General features: G+C 47.2%; 1 protein-coding gene across 1 annotated transcript in view; it reads left to right on the top strand.

Moving 5' to 3' along the window:
* Positions 1–17933, top strand: part of LAMC1 (laminin subunit gamma 1) — a 66189-nt gene extending 48256 nt beyond the window's left edge. Inside the window, exons 6-28 of the mRNA XM_071435969.1 lie at positions 622–739; positions 843–941; positions 1047–1183; positions 2038–2160; positions 2248–2437; positions 2632–2744; positions 4038–4259; positions 4348–4536; positions 5862–6107; positions 6392–6545; positions 6976–7118; positions 7826–8004; positions 8159–8315; positions 10605–10810; positions 11235–11314; positions 11644–11781; positions 11970–12114; positions 12454–12603; positions 12985–13099; positions 13434–13633; positions 13854–14012; positions 14510–14609; positions 14980–17933. Coding sequence (XP_071292070.1) covers positions 622–739; positions 843–941; positions 1047–1183; positions 2038–2160; positions 2248–2437; positions 2632–2744; positions 4038–4259; positions 4348–4536; positions 5862–6107; positions 6392–6545; positions 6976–7118; positions 7826–8004; positions 8159–8315; positions 10605–10810; positions 11235–11314; positions 11644–11781; positions 11970–12114; positions 12454–12603; positions 12985–13099; positions 13434–13633; positions 13854–14012; positions 14510–14609; positions 14980–15236 — 3620 coding nt within the window. The 3' untranslated portion in view covers positions 15237–17933. The remainder of the gene's footprint in view (positions 1–621; positions 740–842; positions 942–1046; positions 1184–2037; positions 2161–2247; positions 2438–2631; positions 2745–4037; positions 4260–4347; positions 4537–5861; positions 6108–6391; positions 6546–6975; positions 7119–7825; positions 8005–8158; positions 8316–10604; positions 10811–11234; positions 11315–11643; positions 11782–11969; positions 12115–12453; positions 12604–12984; positions 13100–13433; positions 13634–13853; positions 14013–14509; positions 14610–14979) is intronic.
* The last annotated feature ends 517 nt before the right edge of the window (positions 17934–18450 follow it).

The raw sequence follows: 18450 nt of genomic DNA, 5'->3' as shown, positions 1-18450 counted from the left end.
CCACTATGGATTAAAGAAACCTGCTGCTGCTTTTTGTGCAAGACCACTTGAATGGAGCAGTACTGAGGAAGGCATCCTTCCAAAAATGAGGGTTTTGCTCACGAGTTTACTAGGATTCATAGTGGCATATGCAGCCTTGTTCCAAAGAGGCACTTTAGTCTTTAAATGAAACTTAGGAATCAAGGAAGGAAATTGGAGTGTGAAAGGGAGAGGTCAGGGTGAGGGGAGATGCTGATTATGGGGAACACAAGGGATTCAGGGAATAAAATCTTGGAAATTACATATTACAGAGTAAAACAGATGTGGAATTGGAGGCATGCAAATGTAGCACTGAGCAGGAAACAGGAGAAGGCATTTTGAAGTTTAAATTATATTTTATATATAAAAAGGTTGGTTTGTAGGAACAAAAGGCTGAATATAGCTTGGGAAGACTAGATAACAGTTCATCTGTCTAGAGCTGCCAGATGGAAAATCCTGTGAGCTAGAGGCAGTCCTTAGGTGAGGTGTCACTCATCAGCTTGAGGATGTGCTTCCTGCTTTCCTCCTTATTTCTTGGCTGGTTTGTAAAGTCTGAGTAGCTGTGTGTGTGTGCTGAGGTGGCTGTCCCTGCTGTCCCCACAGGCTCCCTCAGCACACAGTGTGACAGCTACGGCCAGTGCAGCTGCAAGCCCGGTGTGATGGGGGACAAGTGCGACCGGTGCCAGCCAGGGTTCCACTCCCTCTCCGAAGCTGGGTGCAGGTAAGGAGGATTGCAGCTCTCTTAAAGGAAAACTAGGCTTTTTTAAAAGCTTTCTCTATGTGGCTCTTACTGAATGAACTAACCTCTCTCCTGACTCTCCCAGGCCCTGTTCTTGCAATGCTGCTGGCAGCACAGGGGAGTGCAATGTTGAGACAGGGCGGTGTGCGTGCAAGGACAATGTGGAAGGATTCCACTGTGAGAGGTGAGTTTTTCTTCCCATGGCTTTGTTTCAAGAATGAAAAACATTTGAGCGAGGACCTGGGGTTAAGCATCAGGGAAATTAATTCTCTTTCCTTCACATCTTCAGATGCAAACCTGGATTTTTCCATCTGGAGTCTTCCAATCCAAGAGGCTGTACCCCTTGCTTCTGTTTTGGACACTCTTCAGTCTGCACCAGTGCTGTGGGCTACAGTATCTATAGCATCACCTCCAACTTCGAGTTTGGTAAAATTGAGCTTTCCTTTGTATCTCAGGTTGGGCTGTAGACTCAAGTCAGAAGCTATTAAAAATCCCCAACTCCTCCTCTGTGCAAGACCACAAACCTTGGGCAGGCAGGTCTAGGATCCCTCTTTTGGAAGTGCTGAAGCTGCCTGGAGCTTCTGTGTCTGGAGCTTGTTTGTTCAGATGGGGAGGCATGAATTCACAGCTCTGGCCTCAGGCACACAGTTATTGTACACCTTGCAGGTGCAAGTGGGAATTGCAAATAGAAACCTTTTCTAGCCTGAGAGGTGTGCTGACAAAGCAGAGTTTCCTCAGTTCTAGAACCAAGTCAGGACTTTCTGATGGAGATGATCAAAATCACTTTAGATTTGGGGTTTACATGGCTCTGAATAAAACACAGTTGTGTTTCCAATGAGTTTGTAAGCCCAGGAAAAATCTGTTTCTTTCATGCAGTCAGTTTCATGTGTATGCATGTTTTCATGTAGTCTGAAAAGAACATCTTTTTAATTAAAATTCCACTGGAGAACAGTTCATACAAAGGCTGTAGCTCTCAACAAATTATAGTGGCCTGCAGGTTTTTCTATCTCTGCTTATGCTCTTTAGGAAAGAAGGTTTTGGACAAGTAGCCATCAGGGGGTTCAAAGTTCAGAGGTTTGAAGTCAGCACTTGAGTCAGGGGCTTAAATTGGAAGGATGGTTACTATCTGAATTCTGCACAGCTGCTTTCTGCAGCCTGTCAGTGCCCACGCACATTAGATTAGCTAAGACATGAACAGTGTGATGCAAGAAGGGTCACAAGAAGTGTGTGCAAATCTCTATCTTCCAAGGGTGTTAATTCTTGCCCATCTGATTCTTCAGGAGAGGATGAGTGGCGTGCTGAGCAGCGAGATGGCTCAGAGGTCTTGCTGCAGTGGAGTGCTGAGACCCAGGATATCTCTGTTATCTCTGACACCTACTTCCCCATGTACTTCGTTGCACCACGTAGGTCATTCCAAAAGCATGGCTTTCTGTGCTGCTTGTGCACTTGGTGTTCTGTCCCCTAACTGTAAGGATTTCTTTCCCTTTCAGGCAAGTTCTTGGGCAACCAGGTTTTGAGTTATGGGCAAAACTTGACCTTCTCCTTCCGTGTGGACAGGCGGGACACGCGCCTCTCTGCAGAGGACCTGGTGCTGGAAGGGGCTGGGCTGAGAGTGTCTGTGCCTCTCATTGCCCAGGGCAACTCCTACCCCAGTGAGAATGTGCAGACCTACACCTTCAGGTAGAGTGGGAGCAGCTGTCACCTGGCCTGGGCTGCCTTTGGCCTCTGAGCTCTTGAGGAAACAGAGATCATTAGGTTTGAAGTTATGTGGGTGATGTTGCAATAGCACAGTGCTGTTGCAAAGGGAGCTTTTGAGAGGCTGCAGCTGTTAGCAGCTGAAAGCTGTGCTGATCATGCTTGGCTCTTCTCCCCAGGCTCCATGAGGCTGCAGATTACCCGTGGAGGCCTAGTCTTACAGCATTTGAATTCCAAAAGCTTCTCCACAACTTGACTTCCATCAAGATCCGTGGGACGTACAGTGAGAGAAGTAAGTCACTGAACAGAACATCACAGAAGAGAGGGAAAACTCATTTGTTTAGTGCTTGAGTTGCTTCATTGTAGGGCCCAGCCATAAACAGCTGTGGCAGCTTATTTGGCAAAGCTTGTGCCAGTGGCTTTCCACCTGGCTTTCCTGTGTAGCATCTTCTCCCAGGCCTCCTGAAGAGGATATGGAAAAGAAAAGTGGTGTCTTTGAATGTCTGAAAGCTGAACACTTAGCAACTGCTGATTCCTTGCTCTAGACATAGGAATTTTTCTTTGTTTAATAGCCCCTATCCTCCAGTTGGTAAAAATACATAGTACAGAGTACTGAAGGAGGATGTAGGAAGTTTACAGCACTTGGCTTTAAGTTTGGCTACACTATAAATGGTTACATCCCCCCTCTTTCTGGGTCTTGCTTTGACATGACAGATGGGAAGGACAAGGTCTAAAGTGCTGCCTGTGCAAAACCTGAGTGAAAGTTCCTCATAACGAAGATTTATAAAAATGGGAATGAATTAGAAGTAAAATAGGTCCTTAGGTATTGCTGTGTGATGAAGTATTTCTGCAGAAAGATGCAAAGGATGAATTTGCATTTGGGAAAGGTGGGAAAACTGCAAGTGTTTCAGAAGGGTGGCCCATAATGAAGAACGTGGGGCTGTGAAATGGAGGGGTAGAAAGGTGTGGAGCAAACCATCCCTGAGTGCTGTAGCCACTGCTAATATGTAGGAGCTGAGGCTCTGTTCAGTGCACTGGAGCTGCTGCAGTTGTACAGACACTGGTATAAGTTAAAAGTCAGCTATGTTGTATCTGAGCTCTGTTTTGCTCCAGGGAGAAGGGGCTGGGAGTAGAGGAGGGAAGTGCTGAGATGCCAGAGGAAGGAATGGCTTGAGGGGAATAGTTGGCGAGTTTGTCCCGAGGCGTGGTTTGCAGATGGTGTATTACAATTGTTAGAGACATGGTCTGTTCTGGCTTGAAAGCCAGGAATTGGTTTTGGTATTTGATTTGGAAATGGAAATCATACACGTGTAAAATATAACTTAATTTTAATTGACTGTACTTGCTGTTCTCAGATTCTCCTCTATATTGTCATTCTCAGCTTTCCTACCCTGCATGCTCCCTTGGTGAGCTCTAGTGCATCTTTGCTCATCTCTCTAAATTCTCCTGGAGGGTTTTGCACCTTGATTCATCTTACCAACTGCAAGCACCCCCTGTGTGCCCCTCGTACTGTTCTGCTGTGTTTGGGGAAGCAGTGATGATAGCCTTTGTGGTTACAGAGGCTTTGTCCCTTGGTGCTTTCTAGGTGCCGGTCACCTGGATGATGTCACCATCACAAGTGCTCGCCCTGGACCGGGTGTGCCTGTGGCCTGGGTGGAGAGCTGCTCATGTCCAGTGGGATATGAGGGGCAGTTCTGTGAGCGCTGCACCTCCGGGTACCGCCGAGAGAGCCCAGGCCTGGGGCCCTACAGCCCCTGCGTGCCCTGCACGTGCAACGGGCACAGCGAGACCTGCGATCCCGAGACGGGTAAGAGACAAACAGGGAGCAGCCAGAGCCTGCTGCTTCTTCTCTGGATTGGACAATGAAGCAAAACTCACGCCCCTCTCTGTTGCAGGCATGTGCAATTGCAGGGATAACACGGCAGGGACTCACTGTGAGAAGTGCAGTGATGGGTATTACGGCGATGCCACGGCCGGCACAGCCTCGGACTGCCAGCCCTGCCCGTGCCCAGGCACCTCGAGCTGTGCCATCGTGCCCCGCACCAAGGAGGTGGTGTGCACCAGCTGCCAGGCTGGCACTACAGGTGTGTTCCTACACAAAACATCTTTTTCTACATCCACATGCTTGTGGAAATGTCTCCTGCTAGTTCTTGTTCTCTGATCCACAATGAGTAGCTCTGAAAGCTGCTGAGTCTTCTGGTTCAAATCCTTCTCCCTTCTTCAGCCCTGTTTTTTGTCCTGTGTGAGGCTTGGGACTTCACATGTTTTTCATGCCTGTTTCTTGGGAACAAAAGGCTTGATCTGCAAAGTCTGACCATTTCTGTGCTATATATGAGAGCCATGCTGCCTTCCAGTAGAGCTCTGATGATGGCATGGTGTTGGGCAGAAAACAGATTTAAAAGAGCCAGGAAGGCAGGTCAGACTGAAATAAAATTAGAAGGTGCAGTTTGCCAGCAAGTGAGGCACTACAGGATGCTTCCTAGGAAGAGCAGGAAGGCTACAGTGACTCACAAAGTGCTGCCCAAAGAAATAGAAGATCAAACTAGTGCTCAGCAATTTTAAGGAGAAATGTGTGAACAGATACTGATCTTTTTTTTTTAGCAATAAGCTCTGAAGTCCAAGCATGTAACTGAGTTGTTAAGCAGAACCTTTTGTTCTGCCTGCAAACAGCAAGGAAGCCATAGGATGACTGGCAGCCTTCATGCTTCTCTGCTGATTTCATGCTTGGCATGGCAGAGTCCAAAGTACAGAATACCTGTACATTCTTGAGTGCTTAGGACAGCCTCTGACCAAGCACAAAAGCAGCTCATGGGGCTTCCTGTGGGTGCCACTGAATTGTGAACCAAAGCAGTGCCCTTCAGCTCAGGTGTCTGTAGCAGCTGATCTTTCTTGTAGCTATGTGATTGCAGAGGATTTTCTCCTGTCTCACACCACCTTCTTGGGATGTGAGGAAAAAGGGGATTTGTGCAAGAACTGCCTAAGAAATGGAGCTCCCCTCTGGCTGGGGAGGTCAGATCTGCAGTGAGTGTAGGAAGCTGCTGAATTGGATGCTTCAGTGGCTGCCTGTGGAGGTTTGGCAGGTCTCATTGGCAGAGGAGCTTCCTGGAGCAGTGATGCCTCGTGGAACTCTACCTCTTGGGATTCTGAAATTAACAACAAATTGCAGCAAATAGGTCTGGCTTAAAGGGATAGGAAGGGAAGGAAGAATGGAAGTAATTCATAATGCAAAGTTCCAGTGAAAAATCAGCTTGAATGTAGAGATGAGGAGGGATTTGTGTCTGGCCCCAGCAGAAGGATGAAAGGGAAGAAGCTGAAGAGTTTACTTTTCAGAAGGGAGTGAAAGAGGATCCATGTGAAATGGCAGCAAGGGGCTTTCTGCTGCAGCACCTGTGTCTGTGTTGTGTCCCAGGTAAGAGGTGTGAGCTGTGTGATGATGCCTATTTTGGAGACCCCCTGGGCAGGAACGGTGCCGTGAGGCCGTGCCGCCTGTGCCAGTGCAACAACAACATCGACCCCAACGCCGTGGGCAACTGCGACCGCCAGACCGGCGAGTGCCTCAAGTGCATCTACAACACTGCTGGCTTCTACTGCGACCGCTGCAAGGACGGCTTCTTTGGGAACCCCCTGGCCTCTGACCCCTCAGACAAGTGCAGAGGTCAGACTTGCTTCTTGTTGCATTTAAAAATGGTTCTGTCCCCAGGAGCTGCTGTCGGGCTGTCACTTGAGCCCATCAACAGCAATGTGTGGCTTTACCCTGATTTGGTGGTTTGAGCTTGCTAAAAGCTTTGTGGGCACTTAGTCCTATCAAAGCAAAAGCATTGTGTGATGCAGGGGCTGGGTGGCCATGTGGTTTGGATCCAGGCCTGTTAGGGTAAGTACCAGTATCACAAGGGATTTCTAAGTTTGTGCCTGTTTCTCCATACCTTCTTATTTTTGCAGCTTGTCACTGCAATCCCTACGGCACAGTGAATCAGCAGACGATCTGCAATCAAGTGACTGGGCAGTGTGAGTGCTTGGCTCATGTCACTGGGAGGGACTGCAGTGCCTGTGAGCCTGGATTCTTCAACCTCCAGAGTGGACGTGGCTGTGAGAGGTGAGGTTTGGCTTGGCTTGGGGCAGAGACCCTGGATTTGGAGGTGCTGACGTTGTGCAGGAATGTGATGTTTGTCACAAGTAACAGGTGTGCCTCTGCCGCTGTGGGTGGGGAAGAGCAGTGGTCAAGGAGCAGCTACTAAGGCTGTACAAAAAGCCTGACTTATAAATAGCTTTATAAAGAGCTCTAAATCAGGGTTTTAAATAGAAAACTGCCACATGACTTCGTGATTGTAGCAGGGGCTCTTGGGTTCTTTTTTTAGTGCAGGCAGCAAGTGACCTTGCATGGTTCAAAAGCTCAGTGCCTCGCCTGCTGCATCTTCACAGCAAGGAAAGTGGCTTTTGGCAAATGCAAATGTTGAGCTGTGCTCTTCAGAGAGACCCCACGTGTCCCTTCTGTGTCACATCTGACGTGTGCCTGCCTCCCCCAGGTGCAACTGCCACGCGCTGGGCTCCACCAGCGGGCAGTGTGACATCCGGACGGGGCAGTGCGAGTGCCAGCCCGGCGTCACCGGCCAGCACTGTGACAGATGTGAGCCCAACCACTTTGGCTTTGGCTCTGAAGGCTGCAAACGTAAGTCTGAGGGGCCACAGGGAGGCAGGTGGGAAGGATGTTGCACACCCAGCCCTGCCTTTGCTTTCCTTCTGCCTCTGGGAAGGTATTTTGTCACCTTGCTCCTCATCGCAGCAGAAGCTTGTACTTTTATGTCCACACTGTGTGTGACGTAATTTGATTTCTGTATTACAGCTTATCCCCTTCTTCTTTTGGTACCTTTTTCTTGTCTGACCTACTAGATATCCAAATTAGTAGATATCTACTTCTCCTTGGTGTAAATATGTTCTCTGCACCTTGGCCTCCAACAGCCCCGTTTCCTAATGTGTCCCTGCACAGTTACTCTGCAGGTGGCCTCAGTATCCAGGTTCTGTCTGGAGGAGCAGCTGATCTTTTAAACATGATTGCAAAGCAGATTGATCCAAACTTTCCTCATTGATATCCCTGCCTGTAGAGAGCAGCAAAACTAACTGCAGTTGGTTACAATGCATGCAGTATGGTAGAATAATGCTTTGTGGGAGAGGTAATGGCAACACTGAACACACACAGTGACTGTTGGATCCTGCTTGTGAGTAGAAGCACTGCGATCAGGAGGGAGGTCCAGCTGTGAGTTTGTGCCCTGTAGCTCTTGCAGATGTTTTAGGGTATTAAGCATATCCTCCCATCCTGTGAGTTGTAGGGTATTTGTGCCTGTCCTGCAGTCTGACTGAGGTTTACCTCCCCTGCAGCCTGCGACTGTGATCCCGAGGGCTCGCGGTCCCTGCAGTGCCGGGAGAGCGGGCACTGTGAGTGCAAGGAAGGCTTTGTGGGGAGCCGCTGCAACCAGTGCGAGGAGAACTACTTCTACAATCGCTCCTGGCCAGGCTGCCAGGAGTGTCCAGCCTGTTACAGACTAGTGAAAGACAAGGTAAGGCCACACACACTGCTGTTGGTACCACTGGAGATGGTGGCACGTGTCCAGCTGTGCAGCGTTCCGGCCCATGGCTGTTGGTGGTTGCTGAAAGCAGAGCGGCTCAAGGTGCTTTGCTGTGTCAGAGCTGTGCTCTCTCTCTCTCATGTAGGTGGCAGAGCAACGTCAAAGGCTGCAGGAACTGGAGAATCTTATAGCAAATCTGGGTAGCAGAGAAGAAACTGTAACTGATGAAGCCTTCGAAGAGCGGTTGAAGCAGGCAGAAAGAGAAGTTACAGAGCTGCTCCATGAGGCACAAAAGAGCAAAGGTGAGTTGACCTGGTCAGACCTGGACCAACTAAATGAGTTCTTTGCCTCATGTTCCTGTTCCCTTTGGAGACAGCATGTTTTATTTCATGCCAGTTCTGTGCTCCAGGATTGACAGCAATTTCAGGCAGCACTGAGTCATGAATGTTGTTATCATAACAACAGTGGCTGTGCTTTTATCCATGCTGTTCTACCAGTGGTCTTTGCTGTACGTGCAAGTAAGGATCTGCCTCTAGCTCTGCATGGATGGAAGTGTTTTATGTGTTACCCTCTTACCTTGATGCAAAGGAGGGTTTTATTTGTTACACAAGCAGAAAACTTTCCAGTATACTTACTATGCTTTAAATTTGCTCAAACATCTTGGGCTCTAGTAGTTCTTGTTGTTCTGATCATTGGTGATCAGAATGAAGGCTTCAAAATCCTGATGGCAAACTTAATTATCCCACCATCAAGTGTAGAATATTCTGAAGAATGCTGTTTTTCCTGTTAAACTCCATTTCAAACTTGTTCTTGTGTTGTCACCACTACCACAGGATGTTTGTCATGATTGTGACAGTGGTTTGTCCTTAGGGTCTCTTTAATGTATAAGATGATGTGTGTTTTGGAAAAGAGAAGCCTGAAGGAGACTATTGACTTTGCAGTAAAAATGTTCCCCTGGGAGCTGGTTCAGTGATTTCAGACCATTTTGGGAAAATTTGTCCCCTTAGTGTGAAGCTGGGAAAAAGCTAATACACATCTAATGCTGGCATTTGCTTGGGAAGATTCCTGCCAGTGAGAATGGTTGCTTAAGCTTTTGTCAGCTTTAGCTGAGGTAGATTTTTACTGCCTAGATAATAGTCCCACATAAGGGGGTAGCAGGATGGGGATTACAGAAAGATGAGGGAATGGATTTGGTTTTGTGGTGGAATTTTGATCTCTGTCTTAGAATCATAGAATCATTAATTTGGAAAGACCCTTAAGATCAAGTCCAACTGTTCCCTGCCCCCCAGCACTGCCAAGGCCACCATTAACCCATGTTCCCAAGTGCCACATCCACCCAGCGTTTAGATCCCTCCAGGGATGATGATTCAGCATTTCCCTGGACAACCCTTTAAGTGAAGAAATTTTTCCCACTATCCAACCAAAACCTCCCCAGGCACAGCTTGGAGCTGTTTCCTCTCATCCTGTCCCTGTTCCTTGGGAGCAGAGCCTGACACCCTGGGTGCACCCTCCTGTCAGGGAGTTGTGGATAGACAGAAGGTCCCCCCTGAGCCTCCTTTTCTCCAGGCTCAACCCCTCCCAGCTCCTCCAGCTGCTTCTCATGAGACTTGTGCTCCAAATTCTTCCCCAGCTCCAGGTTCTTCTCTTACTAAGAGGGAAAGGTAAATGCAACAAAAACTACCCTGGCAAAAATCTGTGCGCAGCTGAAGAAGTTATTTCTGTTTTTCTGTGATAGTATGTTTTTGAAATGTGTCAAATGTTCATGTTCAATACTTAAGATGTGCTGCAAGTCAAAGTATTTGACCAATCTTAATTTTGGAGTTCTGTGGGCTTCTGCTTGCACTTTAATTCTTGGTAACACTCTCAGCTTTTCAAAAGTTACTGCCATGGTTGTGAGGCAAATACATACCTGTGCTGTGATGCCTCTGTTATTTAGATGCTGTTGTGGGGAGTTATCTGATGGTCCAAAAATTTGGTGAAGTGTGGGTGCCTTATAAATCCTACATATGTGAGAACCAAGGCTCACAGCTTTTGCCAGCCCTTTGGTTTGAGGAGAGTTTGGAGTGGGTTTGCTATTCCACACAGCTCCTGGCTGCTCCATGTGGAGCTCCTTAGGTCTTTCTTCAGAGTAGCCATTGTTGCCCTGAGTGTGGAAAAATGTACATCTGCACTATTCGTCTGTCTCTGCTCAATTTCTAGGAGATAAGCTAAAGGGAATTCACCAAACAGACATTGCATACCTATTGAGGAGCAGCTCTGTTGTCATTTTAAGTCAATGAGAGAGGTAAAACATGGGGTAAACATGAGAGGTAAAACATGATTCTGAACACAAAATCTCCCATCAGAGTCAGTTCCAATACCCAGCAGGATTGTCTTATTAGCAGTTCATGGCTTTTCATTTCTCCTGTTGGTGCACATTCTGATTATGACTTTGATCTCAAGCTAAGTGACTTGTGAAATGGCTTTGCCTGGTTCCCTTCCAGTAGGGGATTAACCTACCAACACGGTGCCTGCTGTGGTAAGCTGCTACTCCAGCTTCTCTTCCTGCTCTAATTAATTTTGCTTCCTCTCTTTTTTGTCCTGTGTTTCAGACGTAGACCAGGGTCTCATGGATCGTCTCAAAGACATCAACAGCACCTTAGTGAGTCAGCTGAACAGGCTGAGGAACATCCAGGGCACAGTGCAGGACACGGAGAACCTGGCGGAGCAGGCGCGGGTGTGGGTGGAGGACACTGAGGACCTGATCAGCATGGCTTCTGATATGCTGGAGAGGGCCAAGCTGGCAGCTGACAACGTGGTGAGTGTGTGCTGGGATCCCACACAGCTGGGGGAGGCTGAGGGCCTTTCCTTTTGTGCCTCTGGTGTGTTTCTCCACTTGCTCTCTCCCTCATACAGCAAATTTGCATCAAGATCATGGGAAATCAGTGAAGTTCACCACTGTCGATTATGGGAAATCAGTGAAGTTCACCACTGTCAGTTACAGATAGTATCTTAGCCCAAACCAACATAAAAATCTTAAATAAATATTAGCACTGTTGTTTTTCAAGGGGTAACCAGTGGTGGAAACTGCATGGACTTAAGAAAAACATGCAGAGAAGTGAGAAGTAGGTTAGACACATATCTAAGCATTTAGATCATGACAATAAATATTTAAAGCAAATACAAATAAAAGATTAGAAAAGATCTTGAAGTTTTTTTTTTTCTTTCTTTTTCTCTTCCAGTCCATTACACCTCCAGAGCAAAGCGGGGACCCCAACAACATGACTCACTTGGCAGAAGAGGCTCGTAAGCTGGCAGAAAGGTAGGCTGTGCCAAGACACACTCATCATGGCCTTTGTCAGGGCCCTGCTCTTCTCTGCAAGGGGGAAGCAGAATTTCATTTCCTGGCTGGGAAACACACACCCTTTGCTGCTTAAGGGACTGGTGCTGTGGGATGGTGGCTGTGTAGCCCTGAGGGCAAACATTGCTCATGTGGATGACACACATGGCAACCGTCTTCCATTACTATTTCAGCATCTCCCATGTGTAAATCTCGGGGAAGGAATGAAGGAAGAGAGAATATAATCAAGAACTGAGGATAAAAACTATTGGCTGACAAATCTAATGGCATTGTTTTTCTTTTGTCATCAGGCACAAAAAGGAAGCTGATGAGATTGTTCGCACAGCCAAGGCTGCAAATGATACTTCCACGGAAGCGTATCAGCTGCTGCTGAAAACCCTGGCTGGAGAAAACCAAACTGCAATTGATATTGATGAGCTCAACCAGAAGTGAGTCAGAAACAGAAAATTGTTTTTATTTCCTGACTTTAGAGCAGTGCTTAAAACTAAGACAACCCCTCTATCTGCTTTGGATTTTGTGGGAGGTGATTTTTGATTTCTTAGCCTCTCCACTCTCTTATTAAGTTCAGTTCTACAGAATATACTGTTTCATAACTGGATCCTTGGGGATTTTTTAGGTACAATCAAGCAAGGAATATGTCTCGAGACCTAGAGAAACAGGCCACCAAGGTGCTTGCAGAGGCAGAGGAAGCTGGAAACAGAGCCCTGCAGATATATGCCAACCTCACCAGCCTGCCTACTGTGGATTCCACGGGGTTAGAGGTACATGTGGGCACCATCATGTGCACTGTTTCTGAGGATTGCTAGGTTGCTGGCATACCTTACATGTGCTCTGCTGATGTTCTCTGCATAAAAACACTCTGTGGACAACACTTCTTGTCCATCTAGGCATAATCCAACTTTTATGCAATTGCAACATTTATGCAGGAGATGTAAATTCAGAAACCACCTACATAAACCCCACCTCCCCCAGTTTCTGAAAGACAGAAATCTCAAATGTTTGCCAGACGTCTTGGCTTGAATGTAGAAGTGGAAAAATTTACCACCTGCTCAGGAATTCTTTAACATTCAGGAATCTCTGTGTGTGATTTCCACCTGCAGAATAAAGCAAATAAGATCAAGAAGGAAGCAGAGGAACTGGATCAACTAATTGCCAGGAAGCTAAAGGATTACGAGGACTTGAGAGAAGATATGAAAGGAAAGGAGTTAGAAGTAAAGAACCTCTTGGAGAAAGGGAAGACAGAGCAGCAGGTCAGTTCAACTTTGTGCAGGCTTTTGTTCCCTGGGAAAAAAAAAAATACAAGGAAGACAAGTAACTGGCCAGATGCAAATGATTTCATTTTAGTGTTATGGATTATAAGAATGCTGAAGAATGGCCCCAAAAAGAAGATGCAGAAAGAGGTTAAAAGCAATGGCTTTGAGGCTGTGTGTGAAAATAGGTGATATTTGCCAGATGTGGTGTCAACTTTGTATTTAGAGCAGTATTCCCAAAGTACATACACACATCTGGTCTCAGAGGATGCACTGTTCTGGATGGTGTTGTTGTTTGGGGCTTAACAGTGCTTTTTGATACACTTACATGATTGTCCTTCAGAAAGTGGGAATGCATTGGTACATGTCCTGTCTCCTCAGACTGCAGACCAGCTCTTGGCTCGAGCAGATGCAGCAAAAGCCCTGGCTGAAGAAGCTGCTCGGAAGAGCAGTGGCACACTACAGGAGGCCAATACCATTCTCAGGAACCTGAAAGGTAAAGAGGAAGCACTTGGAGTGAATCCTTCAATTTCAGTGTGACAAGTCACTTGGCAGTAGGATATTCTGGTTAAAGAGGCCCTGCTATTGCCCTTATCTGAATGTTGGGTGTGTTCTTTCAGCTTGTTTTTCTTTAAAGAAAAAGTATGAGCCTTTTCAGGGACTGGAAATTACCTTTTAACTTCCTTATTTAGCATCAGAAGATGTGCAATGGGGAGAGCTGACCATCCCTCCAATGTCAGGGCAGCAAAGCCTTGGGTAGCTTGGTCAGAGGAGCATCCCAAGGCTCTCCTGGAGCACTGGAGTGATAAGGATCTGCTTTGCCCCCTTAGACTTTGACAAGCGGGTGAACGATAACAAGACGGCGGCCGAGGAGGCGCTGAAGAAGATCCCTGCCATCAGCCAGACCATTGCAGAGGCCAACAACAAGACTCAGCAGGCAGAGCTGGCACTGGGCAATGCTGCTGCTGATGCCCGTGAGGCCAAGGCCAGAGCAGATGATGCTGAGAAGATTGCCAGCTCCGTTCAGAAGGTGGGTGTGCTGCAGCTCCCCCCTCTGAGATCCTGCTGTGGCATTGCAGGAACTCCTGTTACAGTGTTTCCTGGTGAGCCCCCTGTGCCCCCTGCTGTATTCCCCACTGCACATGCAAAACATGGCAAGACAGGAAGTCAGTGCATTTTGATGAGAAGGATTGAAGGAAGTTCTGCCCCTTCACCACCTTTTTCCATCCTGTCCCACCTGTTGGCTGCAGAGTGCTGCTGCTACCAGAGCCGAAGCCGACAAGACCTTTGCTGATGTGACAGGACTGGCCAGGGAGGTGGATGACATGATGAAGCAGCTGCAGGATGCAGAGAAGGAGCTGAAGAGGAAGCAGGCTGATGCTGAGCAGGATATGAAGATGGCAAATGAGGTGAGTACTGCTGGCAGGTGACAGCAGTGCCTAGGAGCTGCCTTCTCCCTGCTGTCCTGGCAATGGAGCCTTTCCTCCTGCTCTCCTCTTGCAAGGACAACGCTGGGTCCAGCCAGTATTCTGACTCTTCCAAGTTTTAAGTGGGACTGAAAAGGAGGCAAGTTCTGGTGCATTAGCATAAGCTCCCTGCTGGAATTTGAAAGCTACTTTTCCTTTTATTATAGCTAAAACCTGACTGTATAGCCCTATTGATTCCATCCTGCCCTTTACTGCAAAATCCTGCTCAGTGTTCAGGGATCCCCATCCTGAAATATTCAGAAAACTGATTACTTGAAGATTGCCAGTCTTCTCCCCAGCCCTGTGATAAAGATCTTTGTGCAGGATTGTTATCCTGGGGTGAGAAGGCAGTGATGTGGTGACTATCTGCAAAGGAGAGGCATCAGTTTTGTGATCCCTACACCTTTTTTGTGCTTTCATTTTTTTTTCATATCCTACAGGCCTCACAGGCTGCCCAGGAGGCAGAAGACAATGCAAGAAAAGCTAAGAACTCTGTCAACAGCCTGCTTACTGTCATTAATGACCTGTTGGATCAGCTAGGTAGGACTGTCTTCAATGTTCTCCATGCTTTTGAGTGTTTTCCTGATGTGTGCTGGGTTTCCAGCCAGTTTTGTTTGAGGAACCAGATGGATCTGTTGATCTCTTGAAATTGGGTTTGTGTGGTTTTGGCAAGGACTTTGGGTTGTTTTTTTTTTCCCAAGTAACCTCAGAGCTTGTTTGGCAACGCTCTGTGTTGGTTTTTCAGCAAACCAAAGACTTCTTGAGACAGTGGAGATGTCACCCATGTGGTTGGTCCTGTTTCAGAGGCTGGAGATGCTCTGATGGAGATCTGCTGTGGGCTCAGCTGTGTGAGCACTCAGAGTGCCATAGAGGTTTTCATGCACTTCACTGTTTGCTTCTGGCTTTTCAGGGCAGCTGGAGACAGTGGACTTGAACAAACTGAATGAAATTGAAGGTACCTTGAACAGTGCCAAAGACCAGATGAAAGACAGTGACCTGGACCAGAAAGTGTCTTTCCTTGAGAGAGAAGCCAAGAAGCAAGATGATGCAATACAGGCCTACAACAGGGACATTGAAGAGATCCTGAAGGACATTAGCAACCTGGAGGACATCAGGAAGACCTTGCCATCTGGCTGTTTCAACACCCCGTCCATTGAGAAGCCCTAAGGGTGTGCTGGGGGTGGGGGGAATCGCCCTGGTGAGTGGTGGCTCAGCCATGGAGTGCCTTAACACACATTGCCTTCTCCAAATCCCCAACTCTGCTGCTCGCAGCCACTGTTTCCTTTCAAATCAGGATAAGTTGAAAGTTTTGGGGTTTTTTTCTTTTTTTTTTTTTTTGGTTTTTGTTTTGTTTTGTTTTGTTTGGGGTTTTTTTGTGGGTTTTTTTTTGTTTGTTTGTTTCTTTGTTCGGGGTTGGTTTTTTTTTGAGAAGCAAATTAAATATCCGTCTTTGGGCATCAAAGGGGTTTTTTTATATAGATTGTTTTCCTGAGCACTCCACCTTTGCCCCTTCCTCAGACACAGTTTCCCTTTGATTAGTGCAAGGATGAGAGATGCTCTGGACTCTTTATACTGTGGTTCAGAAATAACCATGTGAGCTGTGTACAGCAAGGCAAAACTAACACAACTTTCTCTCCTGTCTTCTCCCTTTGTAAAATCCTCAGTCCTAGAGCTCTTTGTCCCTATGAAGGAAGGGGATGGCTACCAAAGTATTACTGTAATGGCCAGTATAGCTGCACTCAATTCAGATCCTTCTTCCCAACTTCTAACCCTGTGAATTTATTTTTTTCATCATTATGTGGCCAATCCAACAGTGTTGGTAGCCTTTGGCAAAATAGCTGAAGCCTCTTTCTGAAATGCTTTCTGTGAGGATGCATTGCTATGAGAGAAAGGCAGCCTCTGATTAGGGCTCTTTGGGAAGATGGGATACTGGTGGAGTGGTGGATCTTGCCAGCCCCACTTCTGTTCTGTGGAGAAGTTTTGGGTCTGGTCTGAAAGCTGCTACCTGCTGGCTAGTCCAGACTGCCAGAGTGTGGAAGCCACGAGCTGCATTCCCATCTGTTGCTACTGAATTTCCAGAGGATCTGGTTTTCTGGGCTCAGAATGTCAGACTGACAAATGAGTTTGTTGAAGCAGGACAAGTCTTGCTGAAGAGGAGAGCTGCCTTCCAGAGAGTTCTGACAACTGCACTGGCCTCCATGCTGAATGTCTTAGGGTGGGGAAGGAAGGGGGCACATGAATGGAAATGGAAAGGTCTTTTTTTCTCCCCATCTTTTACCTGAAGGAGGACAGTGGGATTTTTATCTCTTCTGCCATTGCTCTTGCCTTTTGCCTGTTTTAAAGCTGGGAGGAAGAGCTGGAATTTCCTGGTGCCCTCCTTTCTTTTTGCCTCCAAATCTCCCAGTCACCACAAAGCTGCCACAGCACAGGGACCTCAGGCCAGGCTCAGGTGGCAGCTCTGCCTTTTACTCCACTCCCAGGCCTTCCCTGCAGGCTCCCTGCCCAGGCAGTGCTCGCTGCTGCTGGCTGGGAGCAACAGGGAGCCCCTTGCTCCCAGACAAGAGCTTCCTCTGCAGCTTCCTCCTTGCCTCCAGCCTGGCATCCCTCCCCCTTTCCCTGAGATCCAGTATATATCTATCCTTAAACACTATGCAACTTTGTACGTTTGCGTAGCGGGGAAGAAATTATTATCTGACACACACTGGTGCTATTAATTATTTCAAATTTATGTTTTTTGTGTGAATGTGATTTTTTTTTCCATTTTTTATCATGATTATAGTGTGAGGAAGTCTCTCGTGTGTGTGTATGTGTGTGTAAATATCCTCAGCCAGATTTCCAGAGTGGCACAGCCTGGCCTCCTCTATGTGCTTTCCCCTGTAGCCACTGGGGCAGGTGCACCATGTATTGCTTCTCTCTGTATCATTCCCTTAAAGCTTGGGATTTCTCCTGGCTGGGCTCCTGCTTGCTTCCCTCTGTTGTATCCCCAGCACCCATCCATAACCACTTTGCCTGTTGGGTGGCTGCTTTCCAGCCCAGTCTCCAAAGCCAGCCCTGCTCCCCATGGTGCCTGCAGCACCCGGTTCTGTGTCCCCTGTGCCAGCAGTGGAGCAGGGGCTGTGGCTTTGCAGCTGAGCTGGGAGGAGCTGTAGCTCTGTTGGGAGACCAGACCAGCTCTGAGGTGGTCAGAGAGCTGCATTTGGGGACATCTTGATACCACTGTGCAAGGCAGGAGGCTTGGTGCAGACAGTGCTGCTGTTCCCAGCAAACTCTGCATGGCTCTTGTATCCCTTCCTTTAATGATTGTGGGATTTCCCTCCTGCCTGCAAACACCTCTGGAGGAGAGCTCCCTGTGCCTGCACACACAGGGACATTGGGTCACTCTGGGAAGATAGCTGTGACCACATCACCTCTGCCAAGGCTGTGAGAAGAGCAGATGTGTGCATGCCCTGGCTGACCTCAGGCCTAAGGTTTCCTGCTCTCTTGTGTTGTTTTTTTTTTTTTTTTTTCTTAAGCCGTTTTTAACAGAATTTTATTTTTAAATAAAAAAAAATCTTTATAAGCAATCTGTTAATCAGTACTGCATTACAACCATTATTCATTGTATAAGTCCAGTTATTTCTTTACATAATGTGATGATGTGACAGCTGCTGGTGGAGTGCTGGGTGTCATGGATGACATGTGACATCCCTTCATCACCTTATTCCTGACTGTGGCCCCCTCAGTATGTGCCTTCACTCCAGCTTTTTTTGCCTTAATCTGTGGTCTTGCTGTCTGGGGCGGTGAACAAAATGCAACACTTGCAGTTTTTATGTATAAAACAGTATTTCTTATTTATAATAAAGTCTGAATATTTGTAACCCCTTATACCTGGGAATTCTGTTGAGTATTACTTTATTTTTTGTGGTAGGATATTGATAGTGATGTGTCTCAGTTGCAAGATTCAACTCGTGCTCCTTAGACACCCTGGTTTGGTGTGGGAACGAGGGAAAGGAAACTTGGAAATGCATGTGCTGGGATACAGATGCCAAGGATGATGGTTTTTCCTTGTATCCACTGCTCCACTGCCATGGCTGTGATGGATTTTAAGCTGCTGGTTTTCCAGGGCTTAAAAACAAACTGTGTTGTTGGTGCTGATGCTGTTGGAGTGGCACTGTCTTCCTGGAAAGCCCAGAGGAACTGGGGGGAGTTTATTTATGCTGTAAGGGAAAAATCCTTTTACTAAACAGGTAGAAAAGGATAAGGCTCCTGGGGAAAAAAAAAAAACAACTGAATAAAGAAGCTGAAATTACTGGGAACTGTCACAAATCTGGGTGCTCTGTGTTGTTCCTGGGTCTTGTCTTCCAGAGCCTGGCCTGAATGAAGCAAATTTTTAAGGAGAGAT

This window comes from Agelaius tricolor, unplaced genomic scaffold (assembly GCF_023055355.1).
Source record: "Agelaius tricolor isolate 1412-34295 unplaced genomic scaffold, bAgeTri1.0.p SCAF_11, whole genome shotgun sequence".
Classification (NCBI taxonomy): Eukaryota; Metazoa; Chordata; class Aves; order Passeriformes; family Icteridae; genus Agelaius; species Agelaius tricolor.
Note: the sequence above shows the minus strand (reverse complement) of the source record. Positions and strands in the feature narration are given on the sequence as shown.